Source organism: Acomys minous (genome assembly GCF_964271855.1).
Source record: "Acomys minous genome assembly, chromosome: 1".
NCBI classification, from domain to species: domain Eukaryota; kingdom Metazoa; phylum Chordata; class Mammalia; order Rodentia; family Muridae; genus Acomys; species Acomys minous.
The window spans coordinates 53540208-53559623 of NC_140483.1; the positions used below are offsets into that span (position 1 = coordinate 53540208).

Consider the following 19416-nt stretch of genomic DNA (forward strand, 5'->3'; position numbering starts at 1 on the left):
AGGTTAGGTGAAGTTTGCAGCAGCAATGGGAAGAAACAAGCTAGCAGTCTGTTGGGGTGGAGGTGTTTGCTAGCTTTACTGTTGACCATTAAATGTCATGATCTATTTTAAATGTTACCTCAGGATGCTTGTCCTCAGGCCTCTCTTGACTATAAGTCACGCTTGTCTCATGTAGAACTACCATTTTTTAAATAGACTGCTTCTGTAGATATTAACATGTAGCAAAAATTTTACATGCAGGTTTACAGACCTTTGCTATTTTTTTCCTTGCCTAGTAAGAAAAATGGAGGCAGGCGCATCTTTAACACACACTGGGTACCCATCATTTCTTTCCCACCCTGTTACTGTCTTCACTACCCCATGGGCCCCTAGCCTCTACTCAAGCCATCCTGTTCTTCACGCTGCTGTCTCCAAGAGCCTGGCTCTTTATTTATATTTAAGTGTGGCACTGAAGAGTGAACCCATGTCCTCCAGCATTCTGGGGAAGTGCTTATAAAGTTCAGACCTTGGCACAGCTCAGGGACTTGGGCAGAGTAACCCACACCTACTTATGTAGACTCTTCCTTGTGCCTTCTAGACTGTTCTGTAACTGTTTCCTCTAAGACTCCGCTTGTGTCCCTGTGCTGTCCTAAGCATACTGCCACTGCACTTGTAATCCAGAGTTTTCAGCTGTCTTGCTTCTCTTTTCTTCTTCATGTGGACGGTGACTACCCAGAGGCACTGGTTCTTCTTACCCAGAGCATACTGTAGTGTGGTGGCTTGTTAAATGCAAAAACTAGAGTTGGTTGGTTGGTTGTTGGTTGGGTGTATTTTTTTGTCTTTGCCCATTCACCATGAAATCTGTGTCTGGGCTCCCAGGCAGAGCAAGAGGCAAAAGTCCCTCTCCCCTGTGTGATTCACCACCTGCAGTGTCCAGCCTGTGATGCCAGTGTATTAGCCACAAAGAATAAGTATCCTCAAGGAATACTGTGACAGTGAACCAGTACTGCAACTTGCTTCCTGCTTGAGTTGTAAAGCATTGCACTGCAGAGGCCTCTGGGAACTGAGGCTGCCCTCATGGGTCAGTCAGTCCAGGAGGGTCACAGATCATGACAGAACTTGAGAAAAGAAATCATGCCCATCTCTTCTTTCAAGTGAACCTATTGGCCACACTGTCAATACCTCAGCTGGAAAACCAAAAACTGTCCTGGTAACAAGCCATGGGACAGTAGTGCCATTTATGTGACATGGCATTTGGGGCAAGCTTTGGAGTGCCTTTTATCTGATTTTTCCCTATAATCTAAATGTGATATTTACAGTGGGCCCAAGCTCTACCACTCTAGGTTATTTTTGGGGATGAAAACAAGTTCCTTGGGGGCCAGTGAGATGCTTCAGTGGGAAGGACACCTGCTGTCAAGTCTGACAGTCTGAGCTTGATTTCTGGGACTGACATTGTGGAGGAACAAAAGCAACATCTGCAGGTTGTCCTCTGACTTCCATACGTGTGCCATGGCATGAGTACATGGACATAAATGTAATTTTTATGAACAGTTGTTTTCAGACCATGAGCTGGCCTGTCAGCTAAAGAGCTCTAATACCAAGCCTGATGACCTGCGTTCGGTCCCTGGGACCCACATGGTAGAGGAGAGAGCTGACTTTTCAAGTTACCCACAACCTTCACACATGCACCGTGGCATGCATGTGCACGCATCCACACACAAACTGAAACATAATAAGAAAACACTTGTTTTCTTCTTTTTTCTTTTGGTGTTCATTAAGTTTAAGGATTTTTCACTTTCCCAATTATGTCCACATTTGGTAGAGTTGTAATTAGTTCATATTTTCAGATATAAAAGTAACTACAAGATGTGGCTATGATAAAAAAAAATGAAGCAGAACCTAAAATGTTTACTTTTTTTGTTCTTAGGATGATCAAAAGGCAGAAAATGACATGGCAATGAAACGAGCAGCTCTGCTGGAGAAGCGGCTAAGAAGAGAGAAAGAGACTCAGCTGCGGAAGCAGCAGCTGGAGGCGGAAATGGAGCACAAGAAAGAGGAGACAAGGTAGGTGCCGCCGCGCGGTGCGAGGCCTGGTGCTCACACATGGGGTCTCCAGAGAGTCTGCCTGGGTGCTTCGGGGGCAGGTGCCCACCAACACGGTGCCCACCAACACGGTGCCCACGGGGTTCTTCAGGTGTGCTGTGGGGAACGTAAAGCAGCTGCACCATTGCTGACTTCAGGTGGTTTTACAAGTTCAAAGACGAAAGTCCCCCAGGGGTATTAACTTTGGAAAGTAGTATTAATTTTAGATAACTTCACTGAGAACACAGAGAGGGGGAGGAGGAGAAAGATAACCAGAGTTTTAAATTTCTCAAGTACATTTAAAGCCAACTATGCTCCCCCAACACAATTTTCTTTCCCTCCCATCAAACATGGAACTCTCTCCAATGTCACTTGTATTTGGTGTACAGAGTAATCAGTTCAACCACTTGGTTTCTTAGGCGTAAGACTGAGGAAGAGCGTCAGAAGAAAGAAGACGAGCGAGCACGGAGAGAGTTTATCAGGCAGGAGTACATGAGGCGGAAACAGCTGAAGCTCATGGAAGACATGGACACGGTAATCAAGCCTCGTCCTCAGGTGGCAAAGCAGAAAAAACAGCGGCCAAAGTCAATTCACAGAGATCATATTGAATCCCCCAAAACACCAGTCAAAGGCCCTCCAGGTAACACCAGGCACTTACGAGGAGGTCTGTTCATAAACACCAGCTTGGTTTGTTGTACTAACTTGACAATGCTTTGGTAATACTAAATTGGATACACAGTTTGAGGTGATGCATGGTCTTATTTGGAAAACCAAAATAAGCAGAGGAAATTTGTTTTTAATCTAGGTACATTATGTGTGCATGCATATATCCAGTAGGTCAAATGTGAATGCTAAAATGTGGTTTAAATACTAATTTATTAGAAAACTCTTTCTGCAGATGTAACATCCTGGAATTATCAGTTACCGTTAACCCGCCCCATCCCCCAGCCTGCCTTAGGACAAGGTCTCCTATAGTTCAGGCTAACTGCAGACTCTATATAGCCAAGGATAACCTTCAACTTCTGATCCTCCTACCCCGGCCTGCAATTCCAGGCATATACTACCATCCCTCTTCCTAATGCAGTGTTGGGGGTTGAATCCAGGGCTTTGTGCTTGCTAAGCAAGCACTGTACCAACCACACTGTGTCCCCCAATGTGTTAACTACTGTTTTAAAATGTATAAATGTAGGCTAAATGTGTGCATGAAAAGTATAAAAAAAACATATCTGTGCTTTTTGTTTTCATTGTTCTGGAGGCGATGGTGTAGGATTGAGCCCAGGACCTTGCACGTGAGATGCATTGACTGTATCCTTAGCCAGTGTTGTCTAGATAAAGAACATCAGGTCAGAATTTCAAAAGTCCCCCTTTTAGATAGAAATAGTCAAAAATACAAAATTATAGTATCTTGAAGTTGAGAAAATGTATCTTTTAATTTTAATATGCATAATTTTAAGGCATTTTATTTAAAGTAGTGCCACAGAAAAATTCAGAGAATTCCTCCAGATAGAGCTGAAGATAAAAATAGAGGCCTTGCCTAGTAGCCCTGAGGCTCTAGATTTTATCCCTATCGCCTCAAAACTAAACAAGAACTCCTATAGTTATTCTCAAGTTGGGGGAAGTAACCTAAAGTTAGCAGTTGCTGGGTAGCGAAGCGTTGCCTGCATGCTTGCTTTTAAGCACAGGTCTCCAACTAGCAGTTTTTCAGTATTCCAAAGTCTGAGGCCATAGGAGTGAGCCTGGTTTGCTGAAACTCTTTGATATATAATATTGGCTAATGTGCTGAAAAGGTGGCTAGGACCAGCGAGACAGCTCAGTGGTTAAGAGCACTTGCTGCTCTTGCAGAGGATTAGAGTTCAGTTCCTAGCACCCATATACATAACGGTTTACAGCCATCTGTAACTCCAGTTCCAGGAGAGCCCGCACCCTCCAGCATCCGTGAGCACCAGGAATACAGGCAGTACACATATATACATGAAGGCCAAACGTCATGTAAATAAAAATCAAAACTAAAAAACATTGGTAGAAATTTATAAGTTAATTTTTCAAAATATATGTTTCTAGAAAAAAACCTGATCACAGTCTCAGGTCTCTTGTTGCCACTTTACTTTCGAAACAGCAAGTTAGCTATATTGTTGCCTAAAACTTGATTCTTAGTTTAAATTGTAAATATATGCATGCAACATATTATGTGCTTAGATTCAGAGTAAAGAAAAAAGAAAAGAAATTACAAAAGTCCAATTATCATTGCTGGTGTTAGCTAATGAACAGACTCTTCTAGTTTCTTCTTTTACATTTCCAATTTTGTTTTTGTTCAGGATCACGAATTTTCCGTGTTTTTTCAGTCTCTAGCCTCTCTTTGGCATCGCTGAACACAGGTGATAACGAGAGTGTCCACTCCGGCAAGAGGACACCAAGGTAGGCCCAGAGCTTTTGAGTGGCTTTCACAGATTATAACACAGGTTATAAAAAATGAAACATCATAAATTTTTAGTTTTGCTGATTTAAGACTTTCTATTAAAATGATTTGAAATAGGGCCACTAAGAGGCTCAGTGGGTAAAGCACTTGTTGCTATGCCTGATGACCTAAGCTCAGTCCCTGAGACCCACAAGGTGGAAGGAGAGAACTGACACCAGCAAGTTGGCTTCCAACCTTCTTGTGACATGGCATGTATGCATATGCATGCATACACACACACACACACACACACACACACACACACACACACACACACAATTAGGCAACAATATAGCTAACTTGCTGTTTCAAAAGTAAAGTGGCAACAAGAGACCTGATACTGTGATCAGGTTTTTTTCTGTGTGTGTGTGTGTGTGTGTGTATGTGTGTGTGTATAGAATATATTATATATATATAAATAAAATGGTTATAAGCGATCTATTTACTTTTCAGTGCTTTTTTAGAATTTGAATTATTGACATTAATACTAATAACAGTTAAATAAAATAGTTGCTAATATGACTACAACTAAATAATAGAGAAAAACCGGGCGGTGGTGGCGCACGCCTTTAACCCCAGCACTCGGGAGGCAGAGGCAGGCGGATCGCTGTGAGTTCGAGGACAGCCAAGGCTACACAGAGAGACCCTGTCTCGAAAAAAAAAATAGAGAAAAATAAAATCTGTCTTCCCATTGAAGACAGTGTGACATTAGAGTAATCCCAAAGTACCTTGCTTATTTTAATGTAACATTTTGGGGCATTTGTATCTAACATATGGATATGCGGTCTCTATAGCATATAGACTAGATAGATCAGTATCACCTTGAATTAGAAAACTCTCGTCAAAAAAGAGTGCTTCTCAGGCTATTGTGCTGGTTGCCAGTTTTCATATGGAAAAGATTCATCCCAGCAGATACTTATAATGTGCCTATGGCCATAAAGACACAGTATTAGCCATTCCTCCTTTTTAAAGCTCTAGGTTGTTTTGGTTGATACTGTCACATGTCCTCAGGAACCCAAACATTCTCTTTTCTGAGACGTAAACTGTAAGTTATTCACTGTGTAGGTCAGAGTCTGTAGAAGGCTTTTTATCTCCAAGTCGTTGCGGCAGCCGAAATGGCGAGAAAGACTGGGAAAATGCGTCCACAACGTCTTCGGTGGCTTCGGGAACAGAATACACAGGTTAGTGTGAACATTTTCTGGGGAGCGTTTTAATTTAACACGCTAATGAGATCCGGTGTAGGGTGCAGTGAAAAAGGTGTTACCATTTCAGCTTGTGGGGTAAACACAAGTGTCTGCTACAGTAAGGGAAGAGGCCACTGTGAGGTGTGAGCCTTTCACTGATCCACCCCACGGAGGGGGGCAGTGATCCACCCCACTGAGGGGGCAGTGATCCACCCTGCTGAGGGGACAGTGATCCACCCCACTGAGGGGGCAGTGATCCACCCTGCTGAACAAGGTAGGTTTCTTGACAAACTAAAGATCGAACTTAGATGCCATCTGCCCATAGTACTGGCCATTTCTGTGTGGTAATTTGGGCTCAGAGAAACCTTAAAGAAGTTTTACCAACAAAATATTATTCCTCATCGCTATGGGAAAGAGAGTCTATGCCATAAGACTTCACCCACGCTCCCTAACATCAAGGCTTCAGTTATTGCCAGCCTGGGTAATTTAATGAGATTCTCTCAAAATAAAAAATAAAGGCTGGTGGCGCACGCCTTTAATCCCAGCACTCGGGAGGCAGAGACAGGCGGATCGCTGTGAGTTCGAGGCCAGCCTGGTCTACAAAGTGAGTCCAGGATGGCCAAGGCTACACAGAGAAACTCTGTCTCGAAAAACCAAAAAATAAAATAAAATAAAATAAAGGCTGGGATATGGCCTCCTGGTGAAGTGTTTGCCTAACTTCTGTGAGGGCCTGAGTTTAGTCCCTAGTGCCACCAAAATAATCACAACAACAGGATCAAGGGACCCTGAAGGTAAGAAGGATGCGTCAGATCTAGGAGGCTTGTCCTCACCTACCATGTTCCCTGCAGGTCCTCTGCCAGCCTCTTTGTGGGTGGGCATGACCGAATCAAATCAAAGACTAGAAAGTGAGAATTCATCTAAAGATGTGAAGCAATAGAGAGAATGAGGGAAAGGTGACAGCGTGTTGAGAGGTAAATGAGACAACAAAGAAGAAAATGGCCTGAGAAGGAGAAGGCCCGACTTTGCATAATCACAAGCTTTACCATACGCTAAAAGGCCAACAACCAGTTTGTGTATTTACTTTGTGGCTTCCCCCATCCCTCTCTTTATTCTGTAGTCAGTCTGACAGCAGTTTTCTTCCTTTTTATCTTTATTTCATGTGTATGAGTGTTTTGCCTGCATGTATGTATGTTCCCTCACTTGATACCTGGTGTCTGCATCAGGTGTCTGTGGGGCTAGAGTTAGAAATGGTTATGAGCCACTGTGTGGGTGCTGGGAATCAGACCCAAGTATTCTGGAAGAGCAAGCAGCCAGTCTCCCCAGCTGCAGTCTGACAGCCTTCAGTGTGAGATTGGACAGCTTTTCCCTGTTACTCCCTCTGCCTCTGCCTGTAAAGTTGAGCAGTCTTTTTTTGTTTTGCTTTCATGTGGGTTTTTTTTGTTTGTTTGTTTGTTTTGGTTTTGGTTTTGGTTTTGGTTTTTTGTTTGCTTTTTTGAGACAGGGTTTCTCTTTGTAGCCCTGGTTGTCCTGGACTTGCTTCGTAGACCAGGCTTGCCTTGAACTCTCAGTGATCTGCCTGCCTCTGCCTCCCATATACTGGTATTAAAGGCGTGTGCCACCACACCCAGCTGTGTGTTTTTGAAGCAGGGTTTCATTTGCCTCTTTCTACCTCACCAGCACATTTTTCCCAGAATATATAATGAGGGTTCTGGGCATTGAACTCACATCCTTGAGCTTGCAAGAAAAGCACTGATGGACTTAGTGCTCTGCCAAGACCACCTTTTCTTGCCTTCTTACAAGCTAAAGCCAAGTATAGTGGCTTACCCCTGTAACCCTAGCACTTGGGAGGCTGAGGGCAGAAGGTGGCCATGAGTTTGAGGCCTGCCCAGACTGCATCATTATTTTCAGGCAAGCCTGACTGTCTCTAGAGAACTAAACTAAACTAAAAATTATTCTTGAGCCCTTTGTACTTTAAGTTCACCAGTAAGTACTCTAGACAGACTGGAAAAGTTTAAGGAGACAGTATAATTAACACTTCATAGGATAACAAAACCACAAGAACATCCTCCAAATGTGTCCCAGTATGAATAAAACCATGTTGTAGCTGAAGTGTAGCCCTAAAAAGACCATAAGAGCTGGACATGGTGGTGCATGCCTTTGGGAGGCTGAGGCAGGCGAATCTCTGTGAATTTGAAGCCATCCTGGTCTACCTGGGGAGTTCTAGGATAGTCAGGGCTACACAGTGAGAAACTGACTTTAAAAAAAAAAAAAAAAGGTCAGTCAGGCGTGGTGGTGCACACCTTTAATCCCAGCACATGATCACTCTGAGTTTGAGGCTAGCCTGGTCTACAAAGTGAGTCTAGAACTGCCAATACTACCTAGAGAAACCTTGTCTCAGAAAACAAAAAACCGAAGCTGCTCATGGATTCCAGAACTTGGTGTTCACTTGTAGAGTCATCTGTATAGCGGTTACATGATGGAAAACTGGTAGTGTTTCTCTTGGAAATATTATTTCTATAACTGTTACAAATGTTTACTACAGGACCAAAGCTCTACAAGGAACCTAGTGCAAAATCCAATAAGCACATAATACAGAACGCATTAGCTCATTGCTGTTTGGCTGGAAAAGTAAATGAAGGTCAGAAGAAAAAAATATTAGAGGTAAGCATGTTGTCGTGAAAATTAAGTTTAGTAACATTTCCAAACTTCAGGAGTCTTGTGTATCAGTGCAAGGGAAAATACTGTGGCAGGTCCTGGTGTCTCAGTAGAGTGAGAAGGGTCTGTAGTGATGGTGTCAGTATTAGATGGAGTTACTCCACTCTCAGACGTTGGAAGACTTAAAGGTTTAACTAAAAGCTAAGTAGGAACTTTAAAATGTGTCAGTAGCATACTGTGGCAGAGGATGTGCTCAGCCCGTGTAGGTGATCCTGCTAAAATAGGAGCAAAGTTTGCTTTTAGAATATATCATAAAATTGAAACAAGAAATATTAACAAGTATGTAAATATTCAGTAAAATGTTATGGCTTCATTGTTATCTTGTTTTTGTTTTCTGTTCCAAAGGAAATGGAGAAGTCAGATGCCAACAACTTCTTAATCTTGTTCCGGGATTCAGGCTGCCAGTTCAGGTCTTTGTATACTTACTGCCCAGAAACTGAAGAAATCAATAAACTGACTGGGATAGGCCCTAAATCTATCACTAAAAAGATGATTGAGGGACTTTACAAGTACAATTCTGACAGGAAACAATTTAGCCACATACCTGCTAAAACTTTATCTGCTAGTGTGGATGCAATTACCATTCATAGCCACTTATGGCAAACCAAAAGACCAGTAACACCCAAAAAACTCTTACCTACTAAAGCATAGGAGGTGGGAAATGCTTGCTTCAGACCTGTGTGGTAAATTTGTACTTCATCTTTCCTGCCTATAGAAAATCTTTCTAATTGCCAACAAGATTTTTATCAATTAAAACTGGACCTTAACTCTGTTGTTGTGAACAACTGGAATGTAAACACAGTATTTTGGAGTGCAGAAGATCCCGACTAGGTGATAAATCCAAGTGATGAAGGCAATGTTGTGAATCACAGGCGGAGGTTTGTATGTTACCGGGTTCGTTTACCTCCTGGTGTTAAGAGACCTTGAAGCACTGAATTCTCGTGGACACAGTGGGACATAGGCTTGAAATGTGGCTAGATGACAATTGTGTGGGTTTCCTTTCTTTAACCCTGTACTATGCGTGCCCATCTTCAAATGGTTTTGTTGTTGTTGTTGTTGTTGTTGTTGTTGTTGTTGTTGTTACTTTTCTCTCTCCTGGGGGTTTATTCTAACCTGCCTTTGTTTTTTGTTTTATGTGGAGATCATGAAAGTAGAAAGTTCACATTGAGAAGTAACTTGCACCTTTCTTATGATGTTAAGAGAAACACTAGTGTTCCGTTTTACAGTAGCCCTCATGTTCTAATGGTGTTACAGCATTTGCAAGTATTTACATTCTGTATTTATTATTCACACAAGTATTAACATTTCTCTATTGAGTAAGGAGGTGTTGAGGTGTTGTAAAAGCTGCTGCTGGGTTCCCTGGGACCACACGAGCTAACCCAGAGTGCCCCGTAAGAAGCTGCTGATTGAATCAGTGCCGTTTTTACACCACTTCTGGCCAACTCAGAATAATTCACATTGTACTTTTAACAACAAAAAATCACTTTCTATTTCTTTTAAAGTACATTTCTTTATAAGCTGGCAGAAGTGAGTAACACTTGAGTGTTGCCTTTCAGTATGAAAAAATGTAAGGCTTCCTGGGCAGTTCTCAAGAGGCCTTTTCTATTAATAACTGATATAGAACTTATATTTAGAATTTGTAAACATGCACAAAGGGCTACATTTTGATTTGAAAGTAGCTTCACGTTTATTTACTTATACTGGGTTTTCCTTCTTTTTAATCCTTTTCCAGTGGAATAGCTTAGATTAAGGACACACTTGAAATCTCCTCTACACAAACTTTGTTCTTTAGCAAGTATACCAGAGGGTTAGTTGGGAAAAAACTTCATTCTCAGGAAAAGACTTGAATGATTGATTATGTGACCCTTTTATGTTTCAGTGTTGTGGCAACTGTGTACACTAGGGGAGGGGAAAACATATTGTTTATAAGTGAAAAAGTAGTTTGTTTTCTTTCATGGGATGTAGAGATGAAAATATGTATATTTCTCTGATTGCATTGTTTAGAGAGAGAGAGAGAGACCTCATGTCTCATGTGATGTATTTACTTATTTAAAAAGGATGGAATGGGATGTCCCCAAGCTGTACTTTTCTATTACTATAACGCCTTTAGCTATCAGTGCATCTGGGTTTTCAACATTTTCTCAAATGCTGTCAATATTTTACTGTAATTTATGTTCTTATATTTATGTATATTTGTTAAAACTGTAAAAAAAATTTTCACGGATTTTTTTCCAATACCTGTGCAAAATGTATGTGTAGCTCAAAACTATTTGTGATCTACTGCTTGCATGTGAGAGACCAGGATATGTAACTCTTATATTTTAAATGTATACATACTGTGTATATATGAATATTAAAATGGGGAATTTCACATTTTACCTTTCAGACACCAATTTTTAATCACAATTAGAAGGAAACGGCCCCAAAAAATACATCCTTAGGATAAGACTAGTTTAAAAATTATAAACAAACCTAATCAAAACAAGGTGAATAATAGACAAAGGAATTTAATAATCATTTTATATTATTAAACATGGTCTTTTCCCTATCAAAGCTGTCACCTGAGTATTGAATAAAGGAGAGTTAGATCAAGATATTGAAAGAACTAATGAACACTGAACACAGCTGTCTTTGTTTTTATATTTGTATATCCAGCTACTGAACTGAGTATCTAGTGTCCAAAGGTAGGATGTGAATATTGCCACAAAGTTCATTGCTCTCAGTATAAGATTTTACTATTATTAATGCAAGAGGAAAGCGGATATATTTCCTTAGTCTACAGATTTTTTTTATTATGGTGCAGCTTTTTAAATTATGTTTTAAAATTATACAAATGAAAATACACCATTCCATAAAGTTTGGAGAGTTCTGCCAACCTCACTGAAACACAGGCATTTGTCATCGTTGGAGGTCAAATTACCATGGTAAATATTCAGTTTAAATTTGCCAAATCCTTGTCATGGTAACCAGTGTGGCCTGACAACTTCTGCTACATAACACAGCTTCTAAAGTTTTCTTTCAGTTTCTCAGTTTCGTTTTAGGAGGACTATTGCAGTTTTTATTTGGCTGCTTAAAGCCAAAGTCACCTTTCTCAGTGTGGCTTATGGACACTGTTGGGCAATGTGCAGTATGTGGTGTGCTACTATCCACTCCTGAGCTCTGCAGACGGTGCGCGCTGTCAGTGCTGTCAGACTTGCTAGTTCCTGGTACAGTGTAGTTCCCCTCTCATTTGAATAAAAGCATGGCACCAAATGATGCTGATTCTTCAATAAAATGTGCGTCCTGTCTTGTGTTTGGTAGAATTATTTGAACTCAGAGGAATGCATCAAAGAGCTTTCTTGTCTCTTGGCCTGTTTTTAAATTTAATAATTGGATATTTACATATAAGAAGTCATTTTTAATATTGAATAGTGCTTGAATACTTCTAGGTGGTGTTAGAAAGTTTTTAAGTTTATATATCTGTATTATTTGTATGTGTTTATGTTCCTCAGGCATTAGTTCACATCATCTCTAATGAGTTGGTAAATGTGCAGCTTGAACACTCCTTAGTCTAGGGTACTTAGTGAGCCTTCTGATACTCAGTATCCAGTTCTGCATGAGTCTAGGGTGGTTAGTGAGACTTCTGATACACAGTGGCCAGTTCTGCATGAGTCTAGGGTACTTAGTCTTCTGATACAAAGTGGCCAGTTCTGCATGAGTCTCTAGGATACTTAGTGAGCCTTCTGATACAAAGTAGCCAGTTCTGCCCATATCTAGGATGGTTAGTAAGCCTTCTGATACCCAGTGGCCAGTTCTGCATGAGTCTAGGGTACTTAGTCTTCTGATACTCAGTGGCCAGTTCTGCATGAGTCTAGGGTACTTAGCCTTCTGATACTCAGTAGCCAGTTCTTGACCATTCTCTAGGTTTCATTTTGATTTCGCTCATTTTATCTATTCAGATGAGGGCATGAAAAAAAAACTAAAAAAACAAACCCTCATGCATAATTTTATGCTCAGGAATTGGCGTGAGTGCTACCTTTTTTTAAAGATGTTCAGTCCTCATCCCATTCTAAAGCCCATGCCTTTAATTCCAGCATTCTAGATGCAAAAGCAGGCAGATCTCTTGAGTTTAATGACAGCCTGGTCTACAAGCAAGTTCCAGGCCAGCCAAGGCTACTCAGAGAAACCCTGTCTTGACTACATGGGGAACTGGGGGACTGAGGTGATCATCCATCTCTGCTTGGAACCACACATTCACTTGTCCACACACATTCAGAAACACATTTGCTTTGGCTTTGACACAAGGCAGGATGTCACAATCTGCCTCTTATCAAGGTAGTAGTGCAGAACGGCTTATCGCTACACATGTGCCCTGCTTGAGAGAGGAAGCCCCAAGTCCCCGATACAGCCCTTTCCCAGAAGGAGGAAGGGACTGTTTACAAACTCAGTCTGAACTGAAAGTGACTTGAGAATTGGTTTCATTGAAAGGCAGAATCTCAGCACTGGGGAGGGTGACCCCCCCACACCAATGCTAATGATGCTTGCTGAGAATAGCTACAAATCTGCACTAAAATGTGAAATCACTGAAAAGTAATGAATGGCAGGTAGCGAGTCAGTAGCTCCGAAGTTTCTGAGGGCAGAATACATAGCATCAAAAGAAAATGTCAAATTCTGGGGGCCTTTTTACATTGAGGGACTTCCCTGCTGCCTGTCTAACATTTCTGGTGATTTGAAGAGAATTATTTTCCTTGAAAGCTACATTCCTCCCCAACTCTCCAGTTCTGTCCCTGTTTTCCTCCCCCAAGTCCTCCAAGGGCCACCAAAGATAGTTGGAGTAGATATAGCCCTGGGACAGTCACACAGCTGTAGGCTTTCACGTTGACTCATTCATTGCCTAGGCTAGAGGCCAGTGTTCATTCATGTCTGACTCAGTGTCTGTTCCTAGCTACCCCACACTTGGTACCTGAAAGTTCCTAAAATAGTTGAACATCTGAAATGTAGAATATGAGTGTGGTGTGTATGCCAGCCATCTCTCAGGTGGCAAGGGATCAGGGCATGTCCAGAGTCGCTACTGTCTATCCCCTGGGCCCCCTCCACACCCCTCACACCTACAAAGAACCCACTCTAATGGTGAATAAAGCAGAGGATTCGCCATTGCCAGTTCAAGATGCAGCAATGTACAGAACCACAAGATAGGGCCTTGCTTGTTTTAACTCACCCTTGAGATTCAAATGCTGCTCATTTCCCCCACCAACTGCCTGATGTGGCAGAGTGCAAGCTGTCTCAATCCTTCTAACAGTTTCTCTGTATCATCCAACGTCTGGCCCCGAGGGATTCATCGTCAGAGTGACACCAGGTACTGTGGTGGTCAAGTCTTGAAGCTTCCTGGATGAGGTATCTCTGTAGAGTCCCAACATTTAACCAGCTGCTGTATGCAAAGAAAGTCTCCTGGAAGGGAGAAGTGGGGCTTACAGCAGGGCAGCTGGAGACAAGTGCATCTGGTGATGACATCACCAAGCGACATAGCAGCCCTCACGCCTCATAACCACCTGTGGCTCCAGTTCCAGTGGATCCAGCCCTCTGGCCTCCATGGGCGCCAGATACACATAGTACACATACAGAAAAGTGTTCACGTGCCTATAAGAAGTTCTTAAAACTAATGGCCACAGAACTCAGTGTTCACCCAGCATGGCCTAACTTTTACTGTTGCTGTGACAGAATTTCTGACAGCTTTAAGGAGGCAGGATTTATCTTGGGCTCAGTGTTTGAGAGGGTACAGCCTACCACAGCCCACGAGAGTGTAATGGAATTCACAGAGGTAGGATGTGATGTTGGCCTGTGCACCTCAGGATCCTCCTCTACAGCCCTACACCCACCAGCTAAATCCTATGGCCGGAAGGTTCTACAGCTGGAGACCCAAGTGCTAATGCGCCTGTGCCTGGGCCACATTCAAACCATAGCCCACGATCTGAGCAAGTAATGACAACAGCAACACATCTGACTGAAACTATAAGATTAAAAAAAGTCTTAAAATAGCTGAGAAAAGGTTTGGAAAAATACCTGAGTCAAATGTGATCATTCATGATTTATCCTAAATAAATAGTTTGTGGAAATAAATAGTAAATGCATATGGTCATAATAATATATAGGGACATGATTATCTGAATATCAGAAACTATAGCAATTAAAAGCACCAAAACCCCTCAAATGTCTGAATTAAGTACTTAAACAGTTAAACAAGATTTTGTCTTTAAGTGTAGATTTATCCAGGCATGGTGGCATCCACCTTTAATCCCAGCACTCAGGAGGCAGAGTCAGGTGGATCTCTGTGAGTTCGAGGACAGACTGGTCTACATAGTGAGTTCCAGGGCAGTCAGGACTACAAAAAGAAAACTTGTCTCAAAACACAAATAGTGGACTTCTGAGAACAGCAGACAGTAAACCAAATATGTTCTAATAACAAATATGGCTGAAACTGTGTAAAATCCACATACAATATGGCATTAAAAAAAAAAAAAGGATCTAAGAATAATGGGCGTATGTGGACACTTTGTCTTTGGAGACATCCTTCCCTGCATGAAAAGTCGCCAACCTGTTAAGTGTGACTGTGTTGAAGCCAAATCTGGGGTGACTCATGAGGCTATGTAATGAAAAAGGCAAGCACAATTTTCAAAAAAAAAAATCCTTGAAAATTATGATTATTTGTACAGAAAAAATGAATAATGGGAAATTTTGTAATACCTTAAATACAGCCAATGTAGGTTGCGCGTGCGCGCGCGCACACACACACGCACACACACACGCACACAGCTGGGAAGGCTGGGTGTGTCGACTGGCTAACTTGTTTGTAATCCTATGGTGAGAAGCCTGGGCACCACAGGACACCACACCCAGGGCACAGTCCACGGCTCCAGCCTTTGCTGCTTTCTCCTCCCTAGGCAAGCTAGAGAAGGCCACTGTGTGTGGATTCCGGCAGAGAAAATCCACCATGTGTGCTCAGCCAGACTTCCCTTGGGTATGAGACCACAGCCAGGAAGCACAAATCTGTTTTTTTAGTAAATAACCTACTTCTCCTTTCCCCCTGCCTCCCTCCCCTTCTTGGCAGCTGCCCCCAGTGGGCCTTCTCTCCCCGTGGGTGTGTCTCCACCTCTTCACTGTTCATCTCTAGCTTTCATGATCATTCGTGCTCTCTGAGCTCTAGCCTGACACGTGGAAATGGTAAAAACCCAGCAGCACTGGGCCTGGCCTCCACTGTCTAGGCTCTGCCACACTGGTGGTCTAGGACAAGAGGCCAAGCAGGAGGTAGGCACAGCTCACCAGCACCACATGGGCAGAGGGCCTTTTGGAGAAAGCCTAAGTCTAGAAACTAAGGTGCCCAGGTTTACTTCCCAACCTCTTGCCTATCTTTCCCCAGGCTGTAACTGGCATGAGAAATATTTTTTAATTGTTATGCTTCTTTAGTGCAAGCGTGTATGTGTGTGTGTGGGGGGGTACAGTACACATTTGATCAGAAGACAATTTATAGAGGTAGGTGCTTTCCTTCTGTGTGGGAAAGGGGATTGAGCTCAGGGCCTCAGGCTTGGTGGCAAGCGCCTTCACCTACTCACTAATCTCACCAAGTTCTTGGCAGGGAACAGTCTAGACATGTACCCCGAGCCCTGTGTGTTTGATTTAATGGCTAGGTTTTGCAGGATGGAGACAAGTGAAAATCCCAGGCTCTTTCCACTTACAGAAAGGCAATCTTATAGGCTCAATTTTCTTAACAATTCTATTTTATTATGAACTTATAAACTGAGAGAACCCCACTTATAACCTAACTAACCTAAACAAGAGGAAAAGAAGACCCAGGGGTCCCGCTCAAACTAAGGCACCAGCCAAGGACAATACAGGCGGTAAACCTTAAACCCCTACGCAGATCTAGCCAATGGACAGAACATTCTCCACAGTAGAGTGGAGAGTGGGATATTACTTTCTCACATACTCTAGTGCCTCACCTTTGACCATGTCCCCTGGAGGGGGAGACCTGGTGGCACTCAGAGGAAGGACAGCAGCTTACCAAGAAGAGACTTGATACCCTATGAGCATATACAGGGGGAGGTAATCCCCCTCAGGAACAGTCATAGGGGAGGGGAATAAGGGGAAAAGAGGAGGGAGGGAAGAATGGGAGGATACAAGGGATGGGATAACCATTGAGATGTAACAAGAATAAATTATGGAAAAAAAACAAAACAGTTAATTACAAAATAAATAAATAAATAAATAAGTAAATAGCTCTGGAAAAAAAAAAGAGGAAAAGAAGATTAAAGAACACAATAATGAAGCCTTAGGGATATCAGTTCTGAGGAACGATTCTCCCGGTGTAGTCAGCTGAAACCTGGAGCAACCGGGACCCGGAGCCTCAGCCAGAGCTGGAGCCCCCAAAGCCTTCCCTCCAGCAGTTCTCCCTAGGAGTGTCCCGAAGTAGAGCGATGAACAGCCAAAACTATCCCAAGTCTCTCCAAAAAGCTCCCTCTCCTGTTTTGGGCTCATATATATAGCTTCTCCCAGAGTCGGCCCACGTGTTTTTCAGCTGGCCACAATCAAGCTCCCGCAAGAGGTGGTTCATCTTCTAGTGGATTAACATCCCCTGTTCTCTCACAAGTCCATTCCTCATCCCACTCTTGGGATCAATACAAAAAAAAACATGTTTATTTCTCCTTCACAATCTGGCCACACTCTCCTGCTATAGTCTAAAACCCTTACTCTATGAGATCTGGATTTGGACAGAAACACAAAAACATCTAGCCCTCCATCTGGGTGGCTCCATATATTAAAGGGAACTCAACCCAGGGCCATCCTATGGCCCAGTTTGCCCAGAACAGTGTTTACTGATGATGCCTCTTTCACTCACAGCCATGTCTTGGTTTGGATCATAGATTATTTCATCCTCCTCGTACCACATCAGGACGGGCACACACACACAGCTGCCCTTCCGTGCTCTGGTCCTTTACAGAAACGGCTTCCACACTGCTCCTAAGAAGAGAAATCCCAAGTCTCCCTCCAATCCTCTTCTGTGTGGAGACCTGTGCTGTTGCCTCTCTTCACACATCCTCTCCTTTCTGTCCCTACTGCCAAGAGCTGTAAGGAGCTCGGCTTGATCCGCGGCAGAGCACTTACTTAGTGATGGTGAGACCTTATACTCCTTGCAAAATAGAAACATCCTTTATTCGGCCACAAGTACAACAGCGCCCTGTGAAGTCCCCCTGGCTTGAGCCTTCCCCCTCGATGGTCCTCAGTGCTGCCAGGGCCTTTTCAAATCAGACTGATGTCCAAAAGCCCTTCAGGATCAGGCCACAGTGGCCTTGCCAACTTCATCTGTTGTCCCCTTGTCACCCACCTGCACTCCTCCCCTAGGCTCCAGCCAGTGCCTTCCTATTTGTCTCAGTCTACTTGCTTTTCTTTTCTTTTTTAATCCTCTCCTCTGCTCTGTTCTGCCAATCTTTTTATCTTTTATCCCCTTCCTAAATCTTACTGGAAGGGGCGCCCCCTCTGCAGCCTTTCCTCAGCAGATCCGTGGCTCCTGCATTTAAGTTCTAAGTGGACTCTGTTGGGTTTTTTATTTGTTTTGTTTGGTTTTTTGGTTGTTGTTGTGGGGTTTTTTTGGGGGGGGGTTGTCTGGTTGGTTGGTTGCTTTTTTTGTTTGTTTTGTTTTTTGAGACAGGGTCTCTCTGTGTAGTCGTGGCTGTCCTGGACTCACTTTGTACACCAGGCTGGCCTCGAACTCACAATGATCCGCCTGCCTCTGCCTCCCAAGTGCTGGGATTAAAGGCGTGCGCCACCACACCCGGCTGTGGACCCTGTTTTAAACATGTACCACAGTTTGACTGATGGCATGTTGGCCATTGCACACGCTGCCTGTGTCTCTCCCCGCCTCAGTAATCAGGAATGCGTTTCTTGCAATACAAAACCAAACAAACAAAAAAGAGTGCCTGCTACATGGAGAGGTCACTGTTAATAGATTGGGAACAACAACAACAACAACAACAACAACAACAACAACAACAACAAAAAACCCTGACAATCCCCCTGGGATTTCCAACACCAGGTTGCCCAGCGCATCATCATCAGTCACTCTTTCTTGGTGAAGTGACTCTGGGACACCACATCACTGTTAACATTAGTTCCAACACAGCCTGTCAAGGGACGTGTGCTAAGAATGTGTGTAGCTCCTTGAGACAACATGTTTCCCCTCACCCACCTTCATCTTTCCTCTAACCTGCCATCCCATGCAAGCTCAGTCATCCTCCACCTTATCCACCAACCGTCTCCTTCCCTTCAGTTCCCAAGAGGCCTCTGAACTCCTGGCTCATGGATTGGAATAGCAAATCCGTTGTATTGTTAGGGGCCATTTTGTGCCGTCTTTTGTATAGAGGTTGTGACCCTACTTGACTTACCAGGAAGGTTTTGAAGGACGGGAAAGGCACAGGAGGGTTAACCCAGGGCCCTGGTCCTTTCCAGCAGGGCAATCTGACTAGTCTTCCCTCTCTGGCTCTAACCCTTCCACAGGGCTCCATGAGGACTAGCCCAGGACGGAAATGCCACTCCGGGGTGACACATCTAATCCTCCATCTCAGGAAGCTAATTAATGCGAGAGTTCTGGTGGCAACTCCTTGATCAGGAACCAAGTGAGGCCTGCTCAACCCCCAGACCTGCTGCTTGCGAGCTACATGGCAGAGCAAGTTGGCGAAGGAAGCTGAGGCGTTGTCCTCTCTTAGAAGCCCTTGTCTCCTCCCCCTAAAGCCTAGAAAAGCAAAGCAATGCTTGGTGAGCGCTGAGAACAGGTTATGGTTCTAGGGCACCTACTGCCCCTTGCACACAATATCAGATCCTCTCGCCCCGGAAATGATCCACCAACTCTGAGTGGCCACAGGTCTCCCATCCCTAAGGACATCTCCTCAGAGTACTCAGTTGTCAAGCCCCCCTCTGCCCTTCCCTTTGGGGCAGCCCCAAATTGGAGGTCACCATTTCCACCACAGAGGCCTG

General features: G+C 43.4%; 1 protein-coding gene across 4 annotated transcripts in view; it reads left to right on the forward strand.

Moving 5' to 3' along the window:
• CAMSAP2 (calmodulin regulated spectrin associated protein family member 2) overlaps nt 1–11659 on the forward strand; it is an 82736-nt gene extending 71077 nt beyond the window's left edge. For 2 of the 4 annotated variants that reach the window (XM_084778724.1, XM_084778726.1), the window contains 6 exons: nt 1907–2043; nt 2481–2701; nt 4377–4476; nt 5582–5697; nt 8243–8361; nt 8761–11659. In XM_084778724.1, the coding sequence (XP_084634850.1) occupies nt 1907–2043; nt 2481–2701; nt 4377–4476; nt 5582–5697; nt 8243–8361; nt 8761–9066 (999 nt within the window). In that variant the 3' untranslated portion in view covers nt 9067–11659. The remainder of the gene's footprint in view (nt 1–1906; nt 2044–2480; nt 2702–4376; nt 4477–5581; nt 5698–8242; nt 8362–8760) is intronic. The other 2 variants (XM_084778725.1, XM_084778727.1) reach the window with 1 other exon arrangement.
• Nucleotides 11660–19416: the final 7757 nt, after the last annotated feature.